The 25,294-nt window shown below is 40.2% G+C and overlaps 3 protein-coding genes, 1 long non-coding RNA gene and 1 pseudogene across 6 annotated transcripts; 3 read left to right on the top strand and 2 right to left on the bottom strand.

The window, feature by feature from the left end:
* Nucleotides 1–3,089: 3,089 nt before the first annotated feature.
* LOC149269512 (uncharacterized) lies at nt 3,090–13,002 on the top strand. Of its 2 annotated transcripts, none has more exons than XR_016270058.1 (4): nt 3,090–3,858; nt 9,343–9,574; nt 9,660–9,739; nt 9,796–10,817. It is a non-coding gene; the product is annotated as an uncharacterized LOC149269512 (long non-coding RNA). The 2 variants fall into 2 exon arrangements; XR_016270059.1 differs by lacking the exon at nt 3,090–3,858 and adding an exon at nt 11,102–13,002 and having other exon boundaries at nt 5,470–9,574; nt 9,796–10,848.
* A 141-nt stretch (nt 13,003–13,143) lies between these two features.
* Nucleotides 13,144–14,253, top strand: Chmp1 (charged multivesicular body protein 1). 2 transcript variants are annotated; one of them, XM_089468788.1, is made up of 3 exons: nt 13,144–13,328; nt 13,417–13,473; nt 13,535–14,253. In XM_089468788.1, exons 2-3 carry the CDS (start codon nt 13,452–13,454, stop codon nt 14,122–14,124), a joined length of 612 nt encoding a protein of 203 aa, XP_089324914.1. In that variant the 5' UTR covers nt 13,144–13,328; nt 13,417–13,451; the 3' UTR covers nt 14,125–14,253. The 2 variants fall into 2 exon arrangements, with proteins under 2 accessions (XP_089324914.1, XP_017869071.1); XM_018013582.2 differs by lacking the exon at nt 13,144–13,328 and having other exon boundaries at nt 13,335–13,473.
* Nucleotides 14,157–14,943, bottom strand: LOC108617799 (uncharacterized). Its single transcript, XM_018013581.2, has 2 exons — nt 14,594–14,943; nt 14,157–14,529 (listed from the first exon to the last, which is right to left on the bottom strand). The coding sequence occupies exons 1-2, from the start codon at nt 14,803–14,805 to the stop codon at nt 14,238–14,240; spliced, it is 504 nt and encodes a 167-aa protein (XP_017869070.2). The 5' UTR covers nt 14,806–14,943; the 3' UTR covers nt 14,157–14,237.
* A 92-nt stretch (nt 14,944–15,035) lies between these two features.
* Nucleotides 15,036–16,229, top strand: Sgf11 (SAGA associated factor 11kDa). Its single transcript, XM_018013580.2, has one exon. It carries the CDS (start codon nt 15,200–15,202, stop codon nt 15,830–15,832), a length of 633 nt encoding a protein of 210 aa, XP_017869069.1. The 5' UTR covers nt 15,036–15,199; the 3' UTR covers nt 15,833–16,229.
* LOC149269511 (gram-negative bacteria-binding protein 2-like) lies at nt 15,077–16,778 on the bottom strand (annotated as a pseudogene).
* Nucleotides 16,779–25,294: the final 8,516 nt, after the last annotated feature.

Raw genomic sequence — 25,294 nt, 5'->3', positions numbered from 1 at the left:
CGATTTGCCACGCTCCTAGTGGGCAGATCCGGAAATTTTTAACACTTTATGAATCGGAGATATACACGAGTATGTGTTCATTTGTCTTGCGCACTACCTGCTAGTCGTTGAATGCGTGGGAGGCGTGTATACGATCTTCGTATATTCATATGTTCATGCCTGAACAATTAGAGACTGTTTTATTGTTGATACCTCCTTCAGTATTAAAATCGTCGCCTAAGTCGCTTGCTCCCACCTCACATTGTGCTTCTGTATTGTCATTGACTCTTAATTATAAACGACCTTCCTAGTTGTATCTCGTACTCCACTATATTTATGTATGCTGATGATGTAAAACTTTGCCTTCCATACTCCAGGGCAAATGGACATCTTCACCTTCAAGATGACCTAAATGCATTTCAACTTTGGTGTGTGGCAAACCAGCTTGACCTAAATTGCTCAAAGTGTATGACAATGACCTTCAGTCGTACCGTTCCTCTAATTGTTGATTATAAAATTAGCAATATTTCCTTACGACGCATCTTTACAGTCAAAGATCTTGGTGTGTTCTTTGACTGTAAACTTAACTTTAATCTTCATATTTCTACCATCATTAATGAAGCCAAAAGTGTGCTTGGCTTTATTAAACGTTGGTCTAAGGAATTTAAAGATCCTTTTATTACCAAGCGCTTATTTACTTCGCTTGTGCGTCCTATTCTAGAGTATTGCTCTGTCGTATGGTCTCCGCAACATAAACTGTATCAGGATCGTATCGAATCGGTCCAAAAACAGTTTCTTCTCTTTGCCTTAAGAGACCTTAGATGGGACAGTAATTTACGATTACCGTCTTATCATAGTAGGCTCCAGCTAATTGATCTTCCATCGCTAACCAATCGCAGAACAATTTTAGGAATTGTTTTTCTGCATAAATTGATTAGTGGTGATATTGATTCGTCCTCTTTGTTGGGTCGTCTAAATTTTTTGGTTCCGTCCCGAGCAACTAGACACTATCGTCCGCTTCACTTACCTGTGTGCACTAGGGATTATTCTTTGCACAGTGCGTTTCATGTTCTTTGTGTTAATTTTAATAAATATTATCACGTTTTTTCCTTAGAGCTCTCTCCTTCTAAAATAAAAAGTGTACTATCAGCTTATCTTAGGGAAATCACTCACAATGCCCAGGCATAAGCATTGGCATACGTTTTTGCTGCTAATGTTGTGTTAGTGATTTCTCAATTCTATTCTTATTCTCTATTTTTGGCTCTTCCCTTTCTCTTTTCTTGTTATTATTTCTTATTCTTTTTATTAACTTTTCTTGCAACTTCTTTTATTACCGTAATTTTTCTTTTTCTATACTTTATCTCTTCTTATTTTCTTTTTTTTATTATTGTTTTTTTTAACTTTTATTTATTTATTTTTTTTTTTTTTTTTATATTATTATTATTATTTTTTTATTTTTATTATTATTTTAAGAATTCTTTTAATTATGCTAGATATTGTTAATAACCAACATTTTAATATTTTATTTTTTTAAGTTTCTTACTAACACTTTCTTTTCATAGCTTCAATAGTATCACTGACCATATTTGGCTGTGAGACGTGGGCATAGCCGGCCGGACTGGCAAATAAAATACCCCCATCGGGTTGGTGTTACTATTTGAAATTATATCGTGTACTTTGTATAGGCTTTTTTAAATTAAAATTGACTCTCGTTTTTGTCAATAGCTTTAAGAAATAAATAAATAAATAAATTCATATAATTCTACACCACCCAGTCTCGAATCTTTTGTTTCTCCTGCTATAGAAACTCAAGTCCCTGTTAAAAAATTGGATTCTTCTCCAATTGTTATTCAAACTAAGAACGACAATAAGTCAGCGACTCCTGTTATGTTTTTATACCCTGAACCCATTTTCAATGGGAAATCAGGGTATAATAGTTTTGTTAAATGTATGTAACAGACAGAAGGAGGCGTGGCAGACCCCATAAAGTATATATATTCTTGATCAGGGCGACGAGCTGAGTCGATTTAGCTCTGTCCGTCTGTCCGTATGTTTCAGAAGATATAACAGCTAGAGACTTGACTTTTCCTAGGTCCGTGTATAGCACGCGCACGTCGAGTTTTGCTTTAAATATCGATAAATTGCCCCGTTATTTTGTTATCGAATGAAAACATTATCGAAAACCAGTAAAAAATTTGTATCTCCTGCATCTTTACAGCTAGAGTCTCCAAATTTTTGTAATTTCCCCCACCCCTATATCCACCACTCACACTCACCTTTGTAAAAGGTTTGTATTTTAAGTACTAGAGATTTGTCCATCGGAATGTACATACATTTGAACATTATGATTATGTTCTGAAAGTTTAATTAAGATTGTACGTCTAGAAATTAAATTATTTATTAAATAATTTCTTATAATGTTGCTCACACTGCAGCGCAGCCCAAGCGCTGTCGCTGCTTACAGCGCAGTTAGCAGAGCGCGTTCTAATACTTGCGTGTGTATGTATGTGTGCCGATAAGAAGTGCACATTGCGATTGTTTTGCTAGAATTCTCAGCAGTTGGTTTAGTTTAGATTTGCTAGTTGGCGGTGCAGCAATGAATAGTGAAGCTGAGCCGGAGCCCATTCCGGGACTCCCAACAACTAGCAAATTTAATTGTTATTATATTCATGATTGCCTGACATATATTCTCCACACTTCCTATTTTTTTAACATATGTACATAACATTTCTTTCATCAATATTTAATGTTTCGAAATTTTCGGAATTTGCGCTATTTTTAATACTTCCGAGTAACAGCACCAGTGCACGTTTGTTGTAAAAAAACTGTATTACCTTATCTGCGTTGCTTTTCTAAATAAAGTTCTTGACTTGTCTCGACACAAATTCTTCCAGTTTGCATTTTGTCAAAATGACTATTTATACCCTGAACCCATTTTCAATTTCAATTTTCGCGTCTTTTAGCTTACACAAGAAACGCGCACATACACATACACACGCACATTATGATTATAACATGGATATGCCATGTATGTATTTGCCCAAGCACAAGTCTCTAGTATTTGAAATTCGCCTTTTACAAAAGTGATGGTGAGGGGGAGGATATAGGGGTGGGGGTAAATTTTAACAAAAACCGAAATTGTATAAATTGCATATAAGCATACATACAATTTGGAGACTCTAGTAATACAGGTGTAGGAGATATAATTTTATAACTGGTTTTCGATAAGGGTTTTATCGATAGAAAAATATCGGGATGAGTTATCGATTAACGGACATTAAAAAAAATTTTAAGTCTCTAGGGGTTCAGGGTATAAAAATCGTCGGGTTAAGCGGATTGTCGTTAATTGTAACTAGTAAAAGTGCGTCATGTCATTAGTTTTTGCAATATATATGCAAGTTATCATGTAAAGCTTTATAAATCCAAAGTTTCATTCGATACAGAGGCTTAAAAGCTATCACTCGAAGCATTGTTCCCACAAAGCTATTCTCAGCTGATAGCACAAACGTCAAATATCCATGTGGTTGCTGACGTGGCGTCCGATTATTGGCGGAAATGCGATTATTGATGGGCAAGCTTTATCTCTTGGAGCAGATCGCGTGGTCGGCAGTATCAAAAAGAACTCACCTAAGAGCAACACGCACAAGCTGTTGCTATTAATTAGAATAAAGTCGAGCTGATACAAATCTTTTGTGGATCGCTAAATAAAGCCTCCACACTACAAAATAAAATAACTGGCGCCCAACGGAAAAACCTGTACCACAAGAAAAATCCAGAGGACCGACCTACAGGCATTGAAAACACTGGACGAATATAGACGAAAAACATCAACGCGGCGAAAAGAATTTTTCAAATACATTAAATAACTCTAAAACCAATGTAAGTGATCTGCTCATTGAAATGGGAAATCAGGGTATAATGGTTGTGTTAAAAGTATGTAACAGGCAGAAGGAGGCGTGGCAGTCCCCACAAAGTATATATATTCTTGATCAGGGCGACGAGGTGAGTCGATTTGGCCCTGTCCGTCTGTCTGTTCGTCCGTCCGTATGTATGAACGCGTCGATCTCAGAAGATATAAAGGTTAGAGACTTGAAATTTTTTTTCCTAGGTCCGTGTATATCACGCGCATATCAAGTTTTTTATTTCGATAACTTTTTTATATCGATAACTACTCCCGATATTTTATTATCGATTAAAAGCCTTATCGAAAGCCAGTTATTTAATTATATCTCCTACACCTTTAGAGCTAGAGCTTGCAAATTTTAAATGTAGACTTATATATACTTTATATAATTTCGATTTTTGTTGTAATTTACCCCCACCTCTATATCCACCCCCTCACCCTCACCTTTGTAAAAGGCGTATTTCAAGTACTAGAGACGTGTGCTTTGGAACGTGCATACATTTTCGCCATATTACGCTCTGAAAGTTTTATTAAGATTGTACGTCTAGAAATTAAATTATTCAACAAATAAATTGTTATAATGTTGCCCACACTACAGCGCAGCCCAAACGCAGTCGCTGCTTACTGCGCAGTTAGCAGAGCGCGTTCTAATACGTGGGTGTGTATGTATGTGTGTCGAAAAGAAGTGCAGACTGATTAGAATATCAGATTAGAGGGTTCAGGGTATCTCCTAGTCGAGCAGTCTCGACTAGTCTTCTTACTAGCTATATTCAACCATTGCCTATGCTGAAAGGTATTCGGCAGACTGATAAAAATTTTCTGTAAAATCCATACATGGAACTACATTTAAAACCCGTAAATGTAGAATTAACGTATTTGGTGTAACTTCCGATTTTTGTATTCTCCCAAATCTTATATCGTTTGATGGCGTTATAGGGCTCGATTTATTGGAAAAATTTAATGTGACTTTGAATTTCAAAACTAATTTTATCACTCATGACTATGGTAGTGAAACTATACAGTTTCTGTACACACACAAGCATAAACACGCATGGGCGGCAGTGAGCACTTACTGTGAGAACTTAATTGCTTAATAACTTTTTTTGTGGACGTACGATCTTCATGAAACTTTCAGATTATGATTATAACATGGATATGCATGTAATTGCCAAAGCACAAGTCTCTATTATAAATACCGAAATTGTATAAATTGCATATAAGCATACATTACAAATTTGGAGACTCTAGCAATAAAGGTGTAGAAGATATAATTTTATAACTGGTTTTCGATAAAGTTTTTTATCGATAAAAAAAGATCGGGATGCGTTGTCGATTTTTAATGATAAAATTGATATGCGCGGTGTAATTACGGACATTTAAAAAAAAATCTTATATCTTCTGAAATCGACGCGTTCATACATACGGACAGACGGACGGACAGACAGACGGACAGGGCCAAATCAACTCAGCTCATCGCCCTGATCAAGAATATATATACTTTGTGGGGTCTGCCACGCCTCCTTCCGCCTGTTACATACATTTCAACAAAACCATTATACCCTGATTTCCAACAGTACGTTGTACTGTTGTAGCTGCTGCACGTGCGTTTGTTAATTGGCCAAATATTTGATTAATGTTTATTAATTTTTGACTGAACGGAATTTAATGAAACTTTCAGCCAGACAGATGAAACTGACAGACAGACGGACAGGGCCAAATCGACTCAGCTCGTCACCCTGATTAAGAATATTTATACTTTATGGGGTCTGCCACGCCTCTTTCTGCTTGTTACATACATTTCAACAAAACCATTATACCCTGATTTCCCATTGAAAATGGGTTCAGGGTTTAATGAATGCAGATCAAGTAAAATTTTTGGTAGACGAAGCTGTTGAAAATACACGAAGAGAGTTTGAGGCCAAATTAAGTAATATAAAAAGCTAAATTAGTGGTATATCTAATAAACCGGCTGCAAAAACGTGGGAAAAAGTTAAAATTGTGCCGGGAATAAAATGTGAAGAAACGCTTGATGCTGTGAAATCTCTTCCCGATTTTTCTGCGCAACCCGGGACATACGTGTCTTGGCGCGACGCAGCGCATAATGTGGATGAGATTTTTAAAGAGTTTCATTAGGGTTCACGCCACTTTCAAGCTGTAACAATTATAAGAAATAAAATTAGCGGTGCTGCTGACGGTGTATTATCATCTTTTAGTACAGTGCTCAATTTCGATGCGATAATTGCTAGGTTGGATTTTACTTCCTCGGATAAGCGTCCGGCTTACCTTATTGAACAGGAATTCTCAACATTGAGACTGGGAACAAAGACAATCCTCGATTTTTACGACGAAATAGAGAAAAAACTTACGCTGTTAACTAATAAGACTATTATGACTTACGAAGCAGATATTGCTAACGCAATTAATGAAAAATATAGGGGCGACGCATTGAGGGTTTTTATATCTGGATTAAAAAAACCCCTATGCGATATTATATTCGCCCTAGGCCCTCTGATCTACCATGCGCACTTGCACTAGCAGAAGAAGTTGGGGAAACCACGAACGTTATACTTTTGCCTCGAGTTTTGCAAAAGGTTCGTCTGAAACGTTTACGAGGGGCAGACAACCAACTCAAAGAATCAATAACTCAGAATCAGTGACAGGCATTCGCAATCCACATTTATCTAACAGGCAAATGACTTCAGTTAGTGATACAAACGCTGTAGCACAGACCAATGGCAACCAGAAATTGCTAAACGGTAACATCACGCCGGTTGTTACTCAATCTTCTACGTCTCGTTATAGACAAAAGACGTCGTACCCAAGTCGAAGCCAATCGGGCAGGCAACATTCTAATTTTCAGCAATGGGGTAATAATCCACCTGATCGTCAAAGTTTAAAAACTAATCATTTAAGAATTAATCATCTGAGTCTTCACTCAGATCTTGATGAGGTATACAGCGATCATGGCGAACAAGAAGTAGCAGATATCGAAGATCAGGTTAATTTTTTAGTGGCAGTTCCCTCCTGCCATGGATATCTAGATATGTAGGGGGAAAAGAAGTAAAACTACTACTCGATACGGGATCATCGAGAAGCTATATTCAACCATTGCCTATGCTGAAAGGTATTCGGCAGACTGATAAGAAATTTTCTGTAAAATCCATACATGGAACAACATTTAAAACCCGTAAATGTAGAATTAACGTATTTGGTGTAACTTCCGATTTTTGTATTCTGCCAAATCTTTATCGTTTGATGGCGTTGTAGGGCTCGATTTATTGGAAAAATTTAATGTGACTTTGAATTTCAAAACTAATTTTATCACTCATGACTATGGTAGTGAAACTATACAGTTTCTGGCAGGCCATGATGTTAGTCATTTGCAGGTTCGATCTGAGGCAGTGCCGTTGGCCATTAAGGTACTTTTCGATGAAAAAATGCGTTTTTGCAGATCCCAATGAAAACACGAAGGGCAATGTAATTGTGTGTGTGTGCAAACCAGACGGCTGACACACGGCAAATTTAGCGTTGCAATTTCGTAGCGACAACACATTCTATATGCGTACGAATGCTTTCATAAATACCCTTCTTATAAATAACAAACAAACGTAAGACTATGTAATTTTGTAATACAATATATTTATTTGTTTAATTCATATTAGAATTGAGAAACATAATTATACCCTGAACCCATTGAAAATGGGAAATCAGGGTAAAATGGTTTTGTTGAAATGTATGTAACAGGTAGAAGGAGGCGTGGCAGACCCCACGAAGTATATATATTCTTGATCAGGGCGACGAGCTGAGTCGATTTGGCCCTGTCCGCCTGTCTGTCTGTCCGTCTGTCCGTCCGTCCGTCTGTCCGTATGTTTGAACGCGTCGATTTCCGAAGATATAAGAGCTAGAGACTTCAATTTTATTTTAAAATGACCGTATATACAGCGCGGACGTCGAGTTTTCTTTTAAAATTCGATAAATCATCCCGTTATGTTTTTATCGAGTAAAAACATTCAAGTTCAAGTCAGATGCCACTATAGCTATTTGTGAATGATTTTTCTTTTTTTTTTTAATTTCTCAAATATTTAATATAATATGTAGATCATATGCTAAAAGTTTCATTAAATTCCGTTCAGTCAAAAATTAATAAAAAATAATCAAATATTTGGCCAATTAACAAACGCACGTGCAGCAGCTACAACAGCATCGTATGCGTGTGCACACATACATTCAAACTTCTTCTAGAAACATTCGTTGAATCACATCAGCTGTTAGTTTCGTTTAGTTTTGGTAGATGGCGCAGCAGCAGTGAATCTATTTGAGTTTTGCCAGCGCCACTAGCAGGAGTGGGGTGGCCTAGTGTGTTAGCTGCATGACGCTCGATCGAGAAGTCGCGGTTCGAATCCCGATCGATGCAACTGATATTAATTTTTTTAATTGTTTCAAAATATTTTTATATTTTCATAAATGAGTTTTCTATTTAATTTATATTTTTAAATACACCGAAATTGAAATTTTAACTATACTTCATGTGCGTTTTTAATAGTTTGGTTATTCTAGCAGATTCTTAGAATCACATCAGCAGTTAGTTTCGTTTAGTTTTGGTAGATGGCGCTGCAGCAGTAACTCCATTTGAGAAGCAGTTCAGTGCCTTTATATGTATGTGCGTGTGTGTATGTTTATAAGTGTATGCATGCGACATGAGCATTGACGTGTGCCTACGACAACTTTGAATTGTGTGAACGATTTTGGGTTTGACCGGAAGAGGCACGCTTACATTTAAGTAGATGATTAACTAAAGTAACAAGTGCACTTCCTATTACTTTTAAAGGTATATATAGGCATACAAATGCTCATAGTACATGTAGCAAGGGACAGTGTATGTGTGCATGCTCGTCGCGAAAACATTTTCATTATGCGCACCAACGCTTTCATACTCTTCCCACAAATAATAACGCAAACGCATGGCAAACGGTTTGAAAAGTTCGGTATACTCTTCACTCAGAAGGGAAGACATGGGTTCTTGCTGCGAAGAAATTTCAATTCTTGTGAGCGCTACTTGTGCTCACATGCAGTGCATAGTACATGTAGCAAGGGACAGTGTGTGTGTGCATGCTCGTCGCGAAAACATTTTCATTATGCGCTCCAGCCCTTTCATACCCTTCCCACAAATAATAACGAAAACGCATGGCAACCGGTTTGAAAAGTTCGGTATACTTTTCACACAGAAGGGAAGGCATGGGTTCTTGCTGCGAAGAAATTTCAATTTTCGTGAGCTGCTGCTTGTGCTCACAATGTGAGCCTCACATGTATACATACATATACACATTCGAGAGAGCAGAGAGCATCGAGAGAGAGAGAGCAAGGGAAACATTGAGCATAGAGGGATCATTTGTTCAAAAGTTGACCATCTCGGTCGAGCGCATGAAGCGAAATGATTGTGCATTCGTATTTTTTCGTAGCTCAAACCTAAAAGTAAGGAGCCGAGCGAGTCCAAAGCTGTCTGGGGTGTTCAAGCCTCAAAAAAAGCGTGCAAAAAGCTTTCCACTAGTTGTCTAGTCTATGTGTTCTCTGGTTAGTAGTGCTGCAAATCCATCGATGGAAATATCGATAGTATCGATGGACTTTCTTTTGTTAGATAGATCAATGGAATTTTCTCGATGTCGATAGATCGCTACAGACGCCAAGCCACAAGTAAGTTCATACGTTGATACTCAAATTATTATTAAAATTAGAATCTATTTTACACAAACAATTTGATTTATTTTTTAACATATAGCACATAGATACCTAATTACCACATTATTTAATTGTTGGCGGTTCCTCCACGGAAAATGGAAAAATTTTTGATCCCATCTGGTAAGATTCATATAATTAATAGCAAACACGTTTTTTCTAATTGTTTTGGATTTTAGATAAAACTGCTTCTTCGCCTGCAGACGCCAATAAGGAATCTTCATTTGCTGTTACGGTAGACACTGAAAATATTGCGCCTCCGAATAAGCGAAAGAAATTTGAGAAATCTCAAGTATGGAAGTTTTTTGAAAAATGCAAAGAAAAAACTTTGTGAAATGCCTGTTGTGTGGGCAGCAATATAAAACGAGCGGGAACACATCAAATATGCAAGAGCATTTAAAGCGTGCACATAATGGATCTCACGATAATTAATTTCAGTTTTAAGCTCAAGACTTTTGTGAAAGATAGTCAAGCTTTGTTTTTTAATTTTAAGTTAAATTTTAAGACTTATTAATTACAGTCGAAGTTTTGTTTTTTAGTTATAAGATAAATATGAACCAAAGTTTATTTTTAGGATAGACTGTTTTGTTATGAACTGGAATACAAATATTATTTTTATGAATTAAGACAAAAAATCATGAATTGTTTTGAACTTACTAAGTGTAAATGTTTATAAAGTTGATTTTTTTTTCTATGAATTTTCAATAATTTTGAATGATAGAGCTATTTTCGATGGAACCATCGATACTATCGATATTTTAGTCCATCGGACTCAAACAAAATCGATGGACGGTCCATCGATGGTTTTGCAGCACTACTGGTTAGTGGTTCAGGGTATAAAAAATCCAGAATTCCCGCTGCCCGCTGTTTTGGAATTTTTCCCGCAATCGGCTTTTCAAAAAAGCCAGATGTGACGGGAAAAAAGCTGATTTGGCAACACTGCACAGTGGGCGAAACGGCTGATTTAGCTCCGATTAATTCAAATTTAAAGTAATTCTAGTTGCCAATTTCTCTTTTGTAATCGATCACTAATATATTCGATAGACCAAAAACATTAATCGCTTCGATTTTCTCTCAATATTCGCACAGCTGTGAAGCTTAGAAGACAACATATGTTTTGTTGGTTGTTGCAATCAGCTTTCCCGCCAATTCCGATTGAATCGAAAAAAAATTGAATAAAAATTGGTTTTACTGTTTTCAATTGAACTTTTTGCTGTGAACTGAATAAAAAGGTATGTAGTTACTAACCAAATAAATGTTTGCGACCTGTGATTGTGTTTCGTCCCAAAACGTAATATATTAATTAGTACTTGAGTTTGTCTTAACATTTGCTAAAAACTGAACTTTAGTAGAGTAGAACTTTTAAGATTCGACTGGATTCGATATCAATGTGTTTTTAAAAAATAAGTCTGTGTATTACGAAGTGAAATCGTCCACAATGAGCTGCATATATCCGCATATTATTTTAGAAATATTTTTTTTTAGCAACAATGTCAGTGTCCAAACGAGAATTATTTAGTGTATGGCATATGGAGACTGACGTTTCAAAAAAAACTTTTGCGGTTGAGACATACATCTACACCAATATTTTTGATAAAAATAAATACGACGATAGCCAATGCGCTAAAATTGATAAGAAAATAAAAAATTTCATTACAAAATTGACATGCAAATGGAAAGAAAATCATAGAATTCTTAAAAATTTCGAGCTAAACAACCAGGAATGGTTAGATGACGATATAATATTGGTGGATCGAAATTCAAATGTTGGGCGACCTGATCTCAGTTTTGAAGATAGCCAGGAAAAAACAAAGAAAAAAAAAAATTTCAGACATCGTCAAAGAAATTCCGAGCAATGAGCTTGTCTCCGCGGCTAGTACTAGTTTATACAACTGTGGAAAGCGAAGTGCATCTAAAATGATTAATTTGTTGAGCACTGATGAAAGTATTCCCAAAAAAATAAAATCAATTATTCAGTCCGATGATAAGCAACCAATTAAGTATACACCAGAGGAAGCCTTAGCCTTATATATTGATAATAACTGGATAATAACTGGAGTCAACTATCTTTTAATTTATCGATTTAGTGTAATATTACGAACACTAGCATCCGGATATGAAATTGATACAGAAGTCTTTAAACATTATGCATTTGAAACTGCAATATTATTTGTAGACATGTACCCATGGTTTTATATTCCTTCCTCTGTCCATAAAATTTTGATTCATGGTGCAGAAATTATAGAACACTTTGCCCTTCCGATAGGTATGATGTCAGAGGAAGCTCTTGAAGCCAGAAATAAAGATCAAAGAAAATTTCGATTAAATCACACACGAAAAAATTGTCGCAATAACACAATGGAAGACTTGGCCCACACACTTTTTATTTCATCGGACCCATTTATTACAATGTTAGCGAAATCAACAGTTTCCTTTTCTAAAAAAGATCGGTTTGTAGATAAAGACATTATTAGTCTTATTTCAAATAAGGACTCACAAGTTGAGCTATCGGATTGCGAAACATCAGATTCCGATTAGATGTAAAATTGTTGGTAATATTTACGTTATATGGATTGCGTACATAATCGCACGCTTTAAGAAAAAAAAAATATAAAATAAAAATATATATATTAAAAGAAAAAAAATTTGGTCTATTGAACATTACTCTAGGGGAACATGCGAAAGAAGAGAGAAAGAAGACACTTTCGATAATTAAAAAAAAAATGATAATGCTGTCCAATTTATTTATTTTTTTGATGGTTTGTATATATATTTCTAAAGTAATAGCAAATAAAAAGAAGTATTAAAAATGTATTGAAATTCCTTAAAATTGAGCGAAAATAACCATACATCGAATAGAACGGGCTTACACTATCTTAAAAAAAAAATTTTTTTAATACTTTCACTTAATGAAAAAATTTTTTTCTACATTAATTCTGATGTGTATATAATTTATCTACAAAACAAAAGTATCCGTACAAAAATAGCATCATTTTTGCAGAAGTTATTAATTAATCGCCGCTAAATCAGCCGTTTCGCCCACTGTGCACTGCTGCTTACACAAGAAACAAAACATTCACACATACGCACGCACGGATAAAGACGCATTGGCTGCAGTGTGCCTACTATGGGAACTTAATTGCTTAATAACTTTTCTTGAACTTTTTTTATGGACATTAAAAAAATCAAGCCTCTAGCTCTTTTGTCTTCTTAAATCGACGCGTTTATACATACGGACAAACAGACGGACAGAGCTAAATCGACTAAGCTCGTCGCCCTGATCAAGAATATACTTTTATTAATGGCTTCAGGGTATAAAAACTTTAATGGCTATATTTCTGGCTATTCTTGAATTTGATCTAGCCTTTTCCAGCAGGTTTGAAAGGGTAATTTAGCATTTTCTTGCCCAGAAAAGTTGGCAGCACTGCACTTAAGCCCAGCAGTGTATATACATACATACATATGTATAAACAACCATCGTTTTTTGCTTGTATATTTGACTGTTATGCAACACTTAAAATAATTTCAGAAATAAAATACATAGTTGTATAGGATTTCTGAAAACTAGCAATCGGATTTTTATAAAAATTGGATTGGAACAAATAATTACTTATAAAAGAATATATTTGATAAGTACTTGAAATCGATATTAAATAATCTCACTGTGGCGAAATATCGATATATGTTGCAACTGCAGCTGTCGGACTAACAAGTGAGTCATACATTAAGCCAGTACAATCGACTGAAACATAAAACAATATCTGAGTCAACAAAAATTATTAGACGTAAAATATTTTTAGTAGCGTTAGCAAAAAGCATCAAACTGGGTAACGACATGTCGACATCTGCAATGGAAAGTAAGTATAATAATGACTCCATTTAATCCTAAATAATAATCCACACCCATAAATTCTTTAGAACATCTTTTCAATTTGAAGTTCGCTGTGAAAGATCTAGAGCGCAATTCGAAAAAATGCGAAAAAGAGGAAAAACTAGAAAAAGCAAAAGCTAAAAAAGCCATACAAAAGGGTAATATGGATGTGGCTCGCATTCATGCTGAAAACGCCATACGACAAAAGAATCAGGCCGTAAATTACCTGAGGATGAGCGCTCGCGTAGATGCTGTTGCCAGTCGCGTGCAATCAGCGTTGACAACACGCAAAGTTACTAGCTCAATGGCTGGCGTAGTTAAAGCCATGGATGCTGCCATGAAAGGCATGAATCTAGAAAAAATTTCGTCACTTATGGAAAAATTCGAATCACAATTTGAAGACTTGGATGTACAAAGCTCAGTAATGGAGGGAACTATGTCCGATACTGTGACTACGTCGGTGCCACAAGGAGATGTTGATAATTTATTGCAAGAGGTCGCCGACGAAGCAGGTCTTGAACTTAATATGGAGTTGCCGAGCGGTGTGCAAAGTTCTACCATTGGTGCCTCTACGCAAATCTCACAAGAACAGGATGAGTTAACACAGCGTCTTGCGCGTTTGCGACAAGCTGAGTAGTTTGGGATTTCAATCCCTTTTTCAAATCAATGTAGTCTTTAAATTTGTTTTTATTTATATAAGTACTCCAAATTATTGTAATTATTATAGCAGAAGCGCAATTCGAAGAAATTTTAAGCTGTAGCTATAGATAGTTGTGTCCGTATTTGAAGATTATTTGATTGGGGTTTCATACGCTGTTTTCTGGGTTTACGAGGTGTAGTATCTTTAACTTCGGCTGCTGTATTTGAAACTACGTGTTTACTTTTAGGTTTTGGTCCACGACGTTTTTGTTCAGGCTTTCCCTTGGGTTGTGGTACCATAATTGGTATCGAACGCCAATTATCACCATATTTGTCCAGTTTATTTTTTAATAACATGACGTCGTATGTTCTTCGGCGTAGTAACTTTTTTATTTCATTTACTCTGTAATTTTTAACGCCGAATTTCAAATTTGAAAGTAATAAAATGAGTCGTTGGTTATTCTTACCTCATAATGCTGCGTTCATTTTCTGTTTGTATTTGCAGACATTTAGTGTATATTTTCTCTGTTAAATGTTTGTAAGTCTCATATTTTTTATTAAGCGTCATTTCATTTATACGTGCATGCAGATGTTTTGCAGAAATCAGGAAGGGTTGCAAAATCAACGATATATTACATATCGTAAATGTTTTGATGGCCTCTACCATAAATAGTACCATCACTAACCTCAAAAGACCGAGCCGAGCAAATACGAAGTTGTCTGGTCTCTTAAAAAATTGCGTCGTTGAACAAAATTGTACTACATGTCCACGATTGTGTCTTTTTATAGGGCTACATGTCTAGCCTATGTGTTCTCTGGCTAGTGGTGTTACTTTAATAAATAAAAGCTACAATATATTTTTTTATATATCGATTAGTCATCTCACTGTCATATCGATAGTATTAAGTCAATTTACTCATCTAAAATTGAGTCGATTTTTGTGAAGCCGCTTGCTTCTTTGAATAAGACATTTTGTGACCTACAAAAAGTGAACATTACAAACACCACTCGATAATGTAGTATATGGTAAAAGAATTACCAAATAAAATATTCAACGTGATTGCTCAAACAATATGTCGTCAAATACAACCCACACGCATCTGAGTTCATCTGGAAGTGCATCTCAAATGGCAACAACTCAGGGTCACTTAACAGCCTCAGCCATATCATTAAATTTTCGAGAACTTATCAAGGAACCAAAGGGATTAGAGGATGCTGCAAACTACTTATTTCAGGGTCTTCTGGATGATGTAGTAGCGGGAATTTTTATAGAAATTCATCACTTACGGAAGACGGGAAATCTGACGGCTCTTGACGGAGTCGGGGAAGAAAATGCAGAATCTGCTTACAGAATTTGTGAGATGCCAAATCTAGATATATTCGGCATATCAACTGCAAAAAAACCAATGGACTGTACCTGTCCACATTGTGACAGGTTAGTAGCGGCGGCTCGATTTGCACCACACTTGGAGAAATGCATGGGCATGGGACGCATTTCATCACGTATTGCTAGTCGACGGTTGGCAACTAAAGAAGGCGCTACTGCCAGCTCTTCCTCAACTTCAACATACCTTCAGTCAGGTGGCAATACAGGCGGTACCGATGACGAAGATGATGTAGATTGGTCGTCAGATAAGCGTAAAAAGAAGTCGACCCAAAACTCTCGAAGCAACGGATCCAAAAAGAATAACGGGAAAATTTTCTAGCATGGCGTCGCTGATATTTATTGTCCCTTGTTATTAGCTCCATTGAATATAAATCAATACATTTTGAGAAACATGACACTTATTCTTCAGTTCCGTGAGTTTTGTAAACGTAAACGTAGTCTATCAGAAGATTGGGTTGTGTCCACGTTTCTTTAGTAGTATTAAAGCTTTCAAATTTATGTGGCCCCATAGGATCGTTATTTAAAAACCGTTTATGGTTAGACATAACAGTATCATCTGGGAAATTAACATTTCCGGCAGCAGACAGACCCAATACAATATAACACTAAAAATAAAAAAAAAAATTTGATTAAAATTAATGTAAAAAATAATAATCAGGTAATTTTTTAACAGAAAATAACTTTTTTAGCTAATAAAAAGTCATTTCAGTATAGTATATTGGTTCTTTTTTATACTTATATACTTTCCTGACATCACAATGTTTTACATACATACCTCTGAATTGAACACGTTAAGAACAGTTGCATTTGTAATCGTGCCATAAGTAATATTATCCACCTTGTAATGCGATCTTTGTGCCAATTTAAAGTGTAATTGTGAAAATCATGGCTTAGTTCACTGGTATTTCTTTCGGTATTTCTTGAAATTAACATATTCCGAGAACAGCGCTTCCAAAGAGTCGATCTTACTAATAGGAATTGAGTTCCTATTTTGCAATAGTTCATTGCTGCGAGTATATGCAATACGTAATTGATTAACAAAATTTTCTTCACTACGGTATTTTATCGGTTGCAATATCAAATCTAAGAAAATTGATTAAGAAATGTTGATCCATTCGAGTTTATCTATAGATCACACAATCATACTCACATGGATATAACCAATCGCCTATCGGCATCCTTGCACGTATTTCTACTCTACCATATTTGAATTTAAACTTTCCAAAAGTATGCAGTTTGGCTGAGTGCACAGCGGGCAACTTACATTAAAGTGGAATTTGTGGCACACAATCGTTTCCCAGAGTTGGATTAACTTTTCTGGATGTGCACCCATCTATAGTAAATGGTAAATTGTTCGTGTAGCTAACCCACTTTGGTACAATGTGCAAATATCCATATTTTATGTAATTAGCATTTTTGTTATTTAAAAAAGCCAAAAATTCACGATCATTTTCAGGATCATACATCCGAGATCTTATCTCATGTGTCCACTGGGAAAAAGTCTGATCAAAATCTTCTTTAACAAGTAAGAAAACTCTAGTCGAGACTGCTCGACTACGAGATCCCCTGAACCCTTGGAGCAATAAATATTTCAATAATTTTTCGCGTCTTTCAGCAGAAACACGCACACACACACGCACGTACGCACACACAGGCATACATACACACCACACGCATACAGACACAAATATACACACACACGCATACACACACACCACACGCATACAGACACAAATATACACACACACGCATACACACACAAACGCATACACACACACACACAAACACATACACACACAAGCACCCACGCATGGGCTGCAGTGTGCGCTTACTATGAGAACTTAATTGTTTAATAACTTTTTTTATGGACGTACGATCTTCATGAAACTTTCAAATTATGATTATAACATGAATATGCATGTAATTGCCAAAGCACAAGTCTCTAGTAAAGTATATACATATATTCTTGATCAGGGCGACGAGCTGAGTTGATTTGGCTCTGCCCGTCTGTCCGTATGTACGAACGCGTGGATTTCCGAAGATATAAGAGCTAGAGACTTCAAATTTTTTTTAAATATCCGTAATTACAGCGCGGATATCGACTTTATCATTAAAAATCGATAACTCATCCCGATCTTTTTTTATCGATAAAAACCTTATCGAAAACCAGTTATAAAATTATATCTTCTACACCTTTATTGCTAGAGCCTCCAAATTTTTAATGTATGCTTATATGCAATTTATACAATTTCGGTTTTTGTTAAAATTTACCCCCCACCCCTATATTTACCCCCTCACCCTCACATTTGTAAAATGCGTATTTCAAATACTAGAGACTTGTGCTTTGGCAAATACATGTATATTCATGTTTTAATCATAATCTGAAAATTTCATGAAGATCGTATGTCCAGTTATTAAGCAATTAAGTTCTCATAGTAAGCGCACACTGCGCCCATGCGTGTTTATGCTTGTGTGTGTATGTGTTTGTGTGTGTGTGTGTATGTGTGTGTATGTGTGTGTGTGTATGTGTGTGTGTGTGGGTATGTGTTTTTAGGTGCTTGTTAGTTCCCAAGCTTCCTCCGATTCCAGCATGGCGTTGACTAAGTTGTCCGCTCTGATGGAGCGGCCCACTGCCTCTTCCAGACGACGCCTCTCCTCCAGGAACCGTCCACATTCGAAAAGAATGTGGTTGGCGTCTTCCACATGCCCTCGCTCGCACCAGGGGCACTCGTCAGATTCCTCGTGGCCAAAGCGCTTCAAATAGCTCCGAAAGCATCCATGACCCGAGAGGATCTGCGTAAGGTAGAAGTTAACCTCGCCATGTTTGCGGTTAACCCATGGTTCGAGCTCCGGGATGAGCTTGTGCGTCCACCGCCCTTTAGCTGAGCTATTCCACCTTCTTTGCCATCGTGCGATGCTGTTCGCCCTGACAGCGTTGAGTCGCGTAGGCCCGTGCGAATTCCGCTCCACGGCTTCGGCGACCAAATACTCCAGTGGCACCATACCGGCTATGACGAGCGCCGCGTCATCGGAGATAGTCCTGAAAGCGCAGCTGACTCAGATTGCGCTCAGCCTGTAGATCGCGCAAATGCCTCGGCTGTAGCTCGGCGTTGCCATCGCTCTTGCCCATATTGGCGCAGCATAGAGGATGACAGACCTAATGACGCTCATTAGGAGGAGACGTCGTTGATGCTTAGGTCCCTGCTAGCATGATTCTCGAGAGAGCTCTACAAGAATCAGCTGCCTTTTTATGCACATATTCTAAGTGCTCGCGGAAAGTTAATCTTGTGTCTATCATGACACCAAGATATTTTATCGCCCTCTTTGACGCAATGGTGACGCTGCCGATCTTTATATTGGCAGTTTCCACTCTTTTGCGACTGCTGACTAGTACAACTTCGGTCTTGTGTGCCGCAAGCTCGAGCCCAGCTCCTGTCAACCAGCTTCGTATGCGATTGATACTTTCGCTGCACATATCCTCTGTATCTTTGAGCTCCTTTCCTATGGCTACGACAGCTACATCATCAGCAAAGCCAATGGTGTGCGCGCCTGCTGGTAGTCCCAAGCGCAGTACGCCGTCGTACATGATGTTCCATAGGAGAGGCCCCAGCACTGAGCCTTGGGGTACTCCAGCTGACACTGTATGAGTTTGGGGACCCTCACTCGTGTTGTATACCAGTGTTCTTCCTCTGAAGTAGCTCTTTATTACCTCTCTTAGATATTTAGGGATATTATATTGTGACAGCGCATTCAGTATCATATCCCAACTAGCTGTGTTGAAGGCATTCCTTACATCCAGGGTCGCGATGATACAGTATTCCTTCGTCCCGTGCCTCCATCTGGTGCCTTGAATAGCGGAAGTGGCCAGACCAACAACTTTGTTAAGCGCGTCCGTTGTTGACCGGGCCTTCCGGAATCCAAATTGGTTTGGTGACAGGCCTCCGGCGCTTGCAATCGCAGTCTCCAGCCTAGAGCAGATCAGTTTCTCAAACACCTTTCCCATGGTGTCTAAGAGACAGATCGGTCTGTACGAAGATGGCTCATCTGGTGGTTTGCCAGCCTTGGGTAGCAATACCAGATTCTGGGCTTTCCATTTTGCCAAGAACGTCTCTTGGATCAGGCATTCGTTAAATAATTCGGCGAACGTACTTGGGTGCAAGGCGAGGGCTAGCTTTAGCGCACGATTTGGGATCCCGTCCGGCCCTGGAGCTGTGTTGGTTCTAAGACCTCGGAGAACTACTGATATTTCTTCCTCTGTAACTAAAACAATTTCAGTGCTCGTTGAGCCCTGATCAGCAGACTCGGACTCAGGGGCGTGAATGGAGCTTAAACTTTCTGGAAAGAGTGTTTCCACAATCGATTTAAGCTCCAGACGATCCGTAGGCTGCACCTGTCTACCTGCGTATAGTCTTTTAACGACTATCTTATATGCCCTGCCCCAAGGGTCATATTCGGCTGAGTCGCACAACTGTAAAAAACATTCTCTTTTGCTTGCCCGAATGGCCTTCTTCAGCTGTCTTCTAGCTGCCTGGTAAGCTAACTGTTTCTCAAAAAACGTTGACCTACCGCGAGCCCGTTGGTAGCTTCTTCTCGCCTGGATACATTTGCGACGAATGTCACCTATTTGCGTATTCCACCAATACGTAGGATCATGTTGTCGCGTGAACTGCTTGCGACGTAACATGCTGCTATTGCAGGCACACAGTATTTGGGCTACCATTTGGCATGCTCTGGCCTCAGCATTACCAATTGTACCTAGAGACTGAATGGCCTCTGAAAAGACCGCGGGATCAAAAGTATCTAGCCGATACGACTCCCTCCACAATGTTGACGCCCTGGCAGGTGGCTCACCTATTGTGAACAGAAGTGCCGTATGATCGCTGCCTGTATAGCTATCGCAATGGCTCCATGTTGCTCCCCGAAAGAGGGATGAAGTGACAAAAGTAATGTCGATAACAGACCCGTATCCCGCCCGACTGAAGGTGTACTCATGGCCAGTGTTGAGCAGTGCAGCATCTAGTGTCGCGAAGATCTCCAGTAGGATACGACCTCTGGCATTTGTTGTGGGGCTACCCCATTCTAGCGCCCAGGAGTTAAAATCTCCAGCTATAATGGCCTTCCGACCCCTGGCATCCTCGGCAAGCTCGTCGAGCACCGTCGTGAATTCACTGAGCTGCATGCTGGGGGCCAGATAGCAACTGTAAAGCCACAAGCTACCATATCGGCCACGTACGAACCCATTGAATGACTTAACATTCGAAAGTACGTTCGTTGAGTTGCCGCATACCCACAACGCAGCTTTGCCATTAACGTCTGTTGACCATGTCCTAGGGCAGCTGGTTCTACAGTGGTGAGGCTCACTGAGAAAAGCTACATCTATACATTTTTCCCTAATGGTCTGCTCTAGAAGATCTTGGGCAGCAACACAATGATTTAAGTTAAGCTGCAAAAACCTTAACATTTCATTTTACGAGCAGCTTCACGGTAAGATGGGCACTTGAAGCTGCCTGCTGAATGGTCCGTCTGCTTTTCACCTTTCCGGATGCAGAGGCTACATTTTGGTGGCTTGGTGCATGCTTTGGCACTGTGACCCATCTCTCCACACCTGAAACAGGCGCCCTTTAAGTCACAGTCGCTGCCGCAGTTTGCTGCCATATGACCGTAATCGAGGCACTTGAAACAGCGTTTAGGCTGCTCCACGGCTCGGATACGGCAAACTACCCATCCTATTCTAATTTTGGACAGCTCGAGCAGAGTTTTAGCTTTCCCAATTGGAAGAGCAACCGTAGCTCTTTGCTGTCCACCGAAAGCTGGCCGAAGCGATTTGATAGCCTCAATGGGGAGTGAGCTATCCTTCAACTCCACCCTAATTGCCTCCAAGATCTCCTCTTTGGTCGCTAACTCATCTAGATCGCGAATCTCAACTTGCGCCGATTCGGTAAGTGTTTTAACTACCGCTCGGTCTCCCAAGGCCTTGCCTACAGCTTCGTGCAGAGCCTCAGCGCTATGCTCCGGCTTCCTACTCAGTTGCAGTAAAAGGTCCCCCTTAGCTGTCTTCCTAATGCCTTGAACGTCGCTGCTCAGATGCTTCAAATTTGGGTCGTTTTTAACTACACGAAGCATGTCCGCATAGCTGCAACCCCCTACGCCTGAAATCGCAATCGCGTCAGTCCTGGGACGTTTTTGCATAGGCTTTCGCCCTTTGACGACTGTCCAGCTGCTCTGGTTTGTCTGTCGGGCGGCCTGGTTTGAAGTTTCAGATTCAGCTGTAGCCCGTAGAGCCATTGGTTCTTTTGGGTTCGCTGCACTTCTATTGGGCCTCGGCTTTTTTGAGGGATTTTTCCTCTGTTCGGAGGCAACTTCCCTCGACCGCTTGGGAGTATTGCTACCTACTGTAGCACTAATGCTCGCTGCCTTAAAGTTTTCGCCTACTTTTTTGAGTGGCGTGGTCTGCACCTCACAGTTTTTAACCGAACGGTTGCAGAACGCTTCGGCCGTCTTGTGAAGGCTGACCAGCCTAGCCAGCTCCTCTCTCATTAAGGCATTTATATGCCGCTGACCCCCAAATAAGGCAGACAAACCCTCTAGTGTAGCTCCTATTTGAGCTAACGCTTCTTTTAGTGACTTGGGTGCCTGGCACTCAGCCACTGGAGCCTGGATAGAAGTCGACGGCTGCGCCAACACCCTCTGTTGTTGCTGCGGCGATCGCTGCAACGAGGAACGACGCGCAAAAGCTTGCAGCTCGTCCTCCATCATGGCATCCATTTCTGCTCCGACTACCACGGCGTGAAGCCTGTAGTGGGCAATGGCTACTAATATAATCTGAGTTTACAACCCGCAGTAACTTAAACTCAACTTGACTATAGCGAGAGCCCGAAAGTATGCACTACTTTTAATAACTGCTACTTCACTCCAGCAGCTAGGTTGCTGTCTTTGCTAAGGCTTAGCAACTCACCAACGTTAGTGAGCAGCTATTTGCCCGATGCAATTTCCAGCACTACTAACAGCTGTTAGAGTGAATGCACCTGATTTTTCTTATTGCGCTCACAAAAGACAAGGAAAGGAAAGAAGCCCTGACGCCAAAACACTGACGCTATCGCCCCCCCTCTCTTGCACCACCGAATTATACCGCTTGGGAGTTCCACGAACCGCCGCGCAGTAAGTCTCTGGTAGTTTTTTGAGGTCGCTGGGTACGCCGCGCCCACAGCAAACACGTTGACTTCAGTTCTTTCCACTTTCACAGGGGAAAACACAGTTCAAGCTATTGTCTACGATGGACCACGATGACATCGACCGCACTCCGTGAAAACGCAACTCGAACTCCTGTGTGGGTATGTGTGTGTGTATGTGTGTGTATGTGTGTGTGTGTGTGTGTGTATGTGTGTATGTATGCCTGTGTGTCCGTGCGTGCGTGTGTGTGTGTTTTTTTTTTTATATTCATTTATTGACAAAATTATATAACAAATTGCAAGTTGCGTGGTGGCTAGGATAGCGCGCGGTGCTTGCGGGACGGCCGTAAAGCATTGCTTCGCAAGCACTATGCGCTACCTTAGCCTGGGACAGCTCGTCTTCTCAGTCGTTCGACTCTGCGGAGCTCCATCATCACCGTGGCCGCGAAGGTGCTTGTTAGTTCCCAAGCTTCTTCCGATTCCAGCATGGCGTTGACTAAGTTGTCCGCTCTGATGGAGCGGCCCACTGCCTCTTCCAGACTACGCCTTTCCTCCAGGAACCGTCCACATTCGAAAAGAATGTGGTTGGCGTCTTCCACATGCCCTCGCTCGCACCAGGGGCACTCGTCAGATTCCTCGTGGCCAAAGCGCTTCAAATAGCTCCGAAAGCATCCATGACCCGAGAGGATCTGCGTAAGGTAGAATTTAACCTCGCCATGTTTGCGGTTAACCCATGGTTCAAGCTCCGGGATGAGCTTGTGCGTCCACCGCCCTTTAGCTGAGCTATTCCACCTTCTTTGCCATCGTGCGATGCTGTTCGCCCTGACAGCGTTGAGTCGCGTAGGCCCGTGCGAATTCCGCTCCACGGCTTCGGCGACCAAATACTCCAGTGGCACTATACCGGCTATGACGAGCGCCGCGTCATCGGAGATAGTCCTTAAAGCGCAGCTGACTCTGATTGCGCTCAGCCTGTAGATCGCGCAAATGCCTCGGCTGTAGCTCGGCGTTGCCATCGCTCTTGCCCATATTGGCGCAGCATAGAGAATGACAGACCTAATGACGCTCATTAGGAGGAGACGTCGTTGCTGTTTAGGTCCCCGCGTGTTAAGCATGATTCTCGAGAGAGCTCTACAAGAATCAGCTGCCTTTTTATGCACATATTCTAAGTGCTCGCGGAAAGTTAATCTTGTGTCTATCATGACACCAAGATATCTTATCGCCCTCTTTGACGCAATGGTGACGCTGCCGATCTTTATATTGGCAGTTTCCACTCTTGTGCGACTGCTGACTAGTACAACTTCGGTCTTGTGTGCCGCAAGCTCGAGCCCAGCTCCTGTCAACCAGCTCGTATGCGATTGATACTTTCGCTGCACATATCCTCTGTATCTTTGAGCTCCTTTCCTATGGCTACGACAGCTACATCATCAGCAAAGCCAATGGTGTGCGCGCCTGCTGGTAGTTCCAAGCGCAGTACGCCGTCGTACATGATGTTCCATAGGAGAGGCCCAGCACTGAGCCTTGGGGTACTCCAGCTGACACTGTATGAGTTTGGGGACCCTCATTCGTGTTGTATACCAGTGTTCTTCCTCTGAAGTAGCTCTTTATTATCTCTCTTAGATATTTAGGGATAATCTATTGTGACAGCGCATTCAGTATCATATCCCAACTAGCTGTGTTGAAGGCATTCCTTACATCCAGGGTCGCGATGATGCAGTATTCCTTCGTCCCGTGCCTCCATATGGTGCCTTGAATAGCGGAAGTTGCCGTTAAACGCGTCCGTTGTTGACCGGGCCTTCCGGAATCCAAATTGGTTTGGTGACAGGCCTCCGGCGCTTGCAATCGCAGTCTCCAGCCTAGAGCAGATCAGTTTCTCAAACACCTTTCCCATGGTGTCTAAGAGACAGATCGGTCTGTACGAAGATGGCTCATCTGGTGGTTTGCCAGCCTTGGGTAGCAATACCAGATTCTGGGCTTTCCATTTTGCCGGGAACGTCTCTTGGATCAGGCATTCGTGAAATAATTCGGCGAACGTACTTGGGTGCAAGGCGAGGGCTAGCTTTAGCGCACGATTTGGGATCCCGTCCGGCCCTGGAGCTGTGTTGGTTCTAAGACCTCGGAGAACTACTGATATTTCTTCCTCTGTAACTAAAACAATTTCAGTGCTCGTTTGAGCCCTGATCAACGTTGACCTTCCGCGAGCCCGTTGGTAGCTTCTTCTCGCCTGGATGCATTTGCGACGAATGTCACCTATTTGCGTATTCCACCAATACGTAGGCTCATGTTGTCGCGTGAACTGCTTGCGGCGTAACATGCTGCTATTGCAGGCACTCTGTATTTGGGCTACCATTTGGCATGCTCTAGCCTCAGCATTACCAATTGTACCCAGAAACTGAATGGCCTCTGAAAAGACCGTGTGTGTGTGTGTGTATGTGTGTATGTATGCCTGTGTGTGCTTGCGTGCGTGTGTGTGCTTTTTTTTATTTTTTTATTCGTTTATTGACAATCTTTATAATACAAGTTGCAAGTTGCGTGGAGGCTAGGATAGTACGCGATGCTTGCGGAACGGCCGTAAAGCATTGCTTCGCAAGCACTGTGCGCTAACTTAGCCTGGG

The sequence above is a fragment of the Drosophila arizonae genome, chromosome 4, assembly GCF_054131065.1.
Source record: "Drosophila arizonae isolate 15081-1271.41 chromosome 4, UAZ_ARI_1.0, whole genome shotgun sequence".
NCBI classification, from domain to species: Eukaryota; Metazoa; Arthropoda; class Insecta; order Diptera; family Drosophilidae; genus Drosophila; species Drosophila arizonae.
Note: the sequence above shows the minus strand (reverse complement) of the source record. Positions and strands in the feature narration are given on the sequence as shown.

Coding starts and splice junctions, on each gene's coding strand:
- LOC108617799 (XM_018013581.2), bottom strand. CDS start 14,805: ATGGTACTATTTATGGTAGAGGCCATCAAAACATTTACGATATGTAAT. Junction 14,530..14,593: donor AATGAACGCAGCATTATGAG/GTAAGAATAACC, acceptor TAAAAATTACAG/AGTAAATGAAATAAAAAAGT.
- Sgf11 (XM_018013580.2), top strand. CDS start 15,200: ATGTCGTCAAATACAACCCACACGCATCTGAGTTCATCTGGAAGTGCA.
- Chmp1 (XM_089468788.1), top strand. CDS start 13,452: ATGTCGACATCTGCAATGGAAA. Junction 13,474..13,534: donor GTCGACATCTGCAATGGAAA/GTAAGTATAATA, acceptor TAAATTCTTTAG/AACATCTTTTCAATTTGAAG.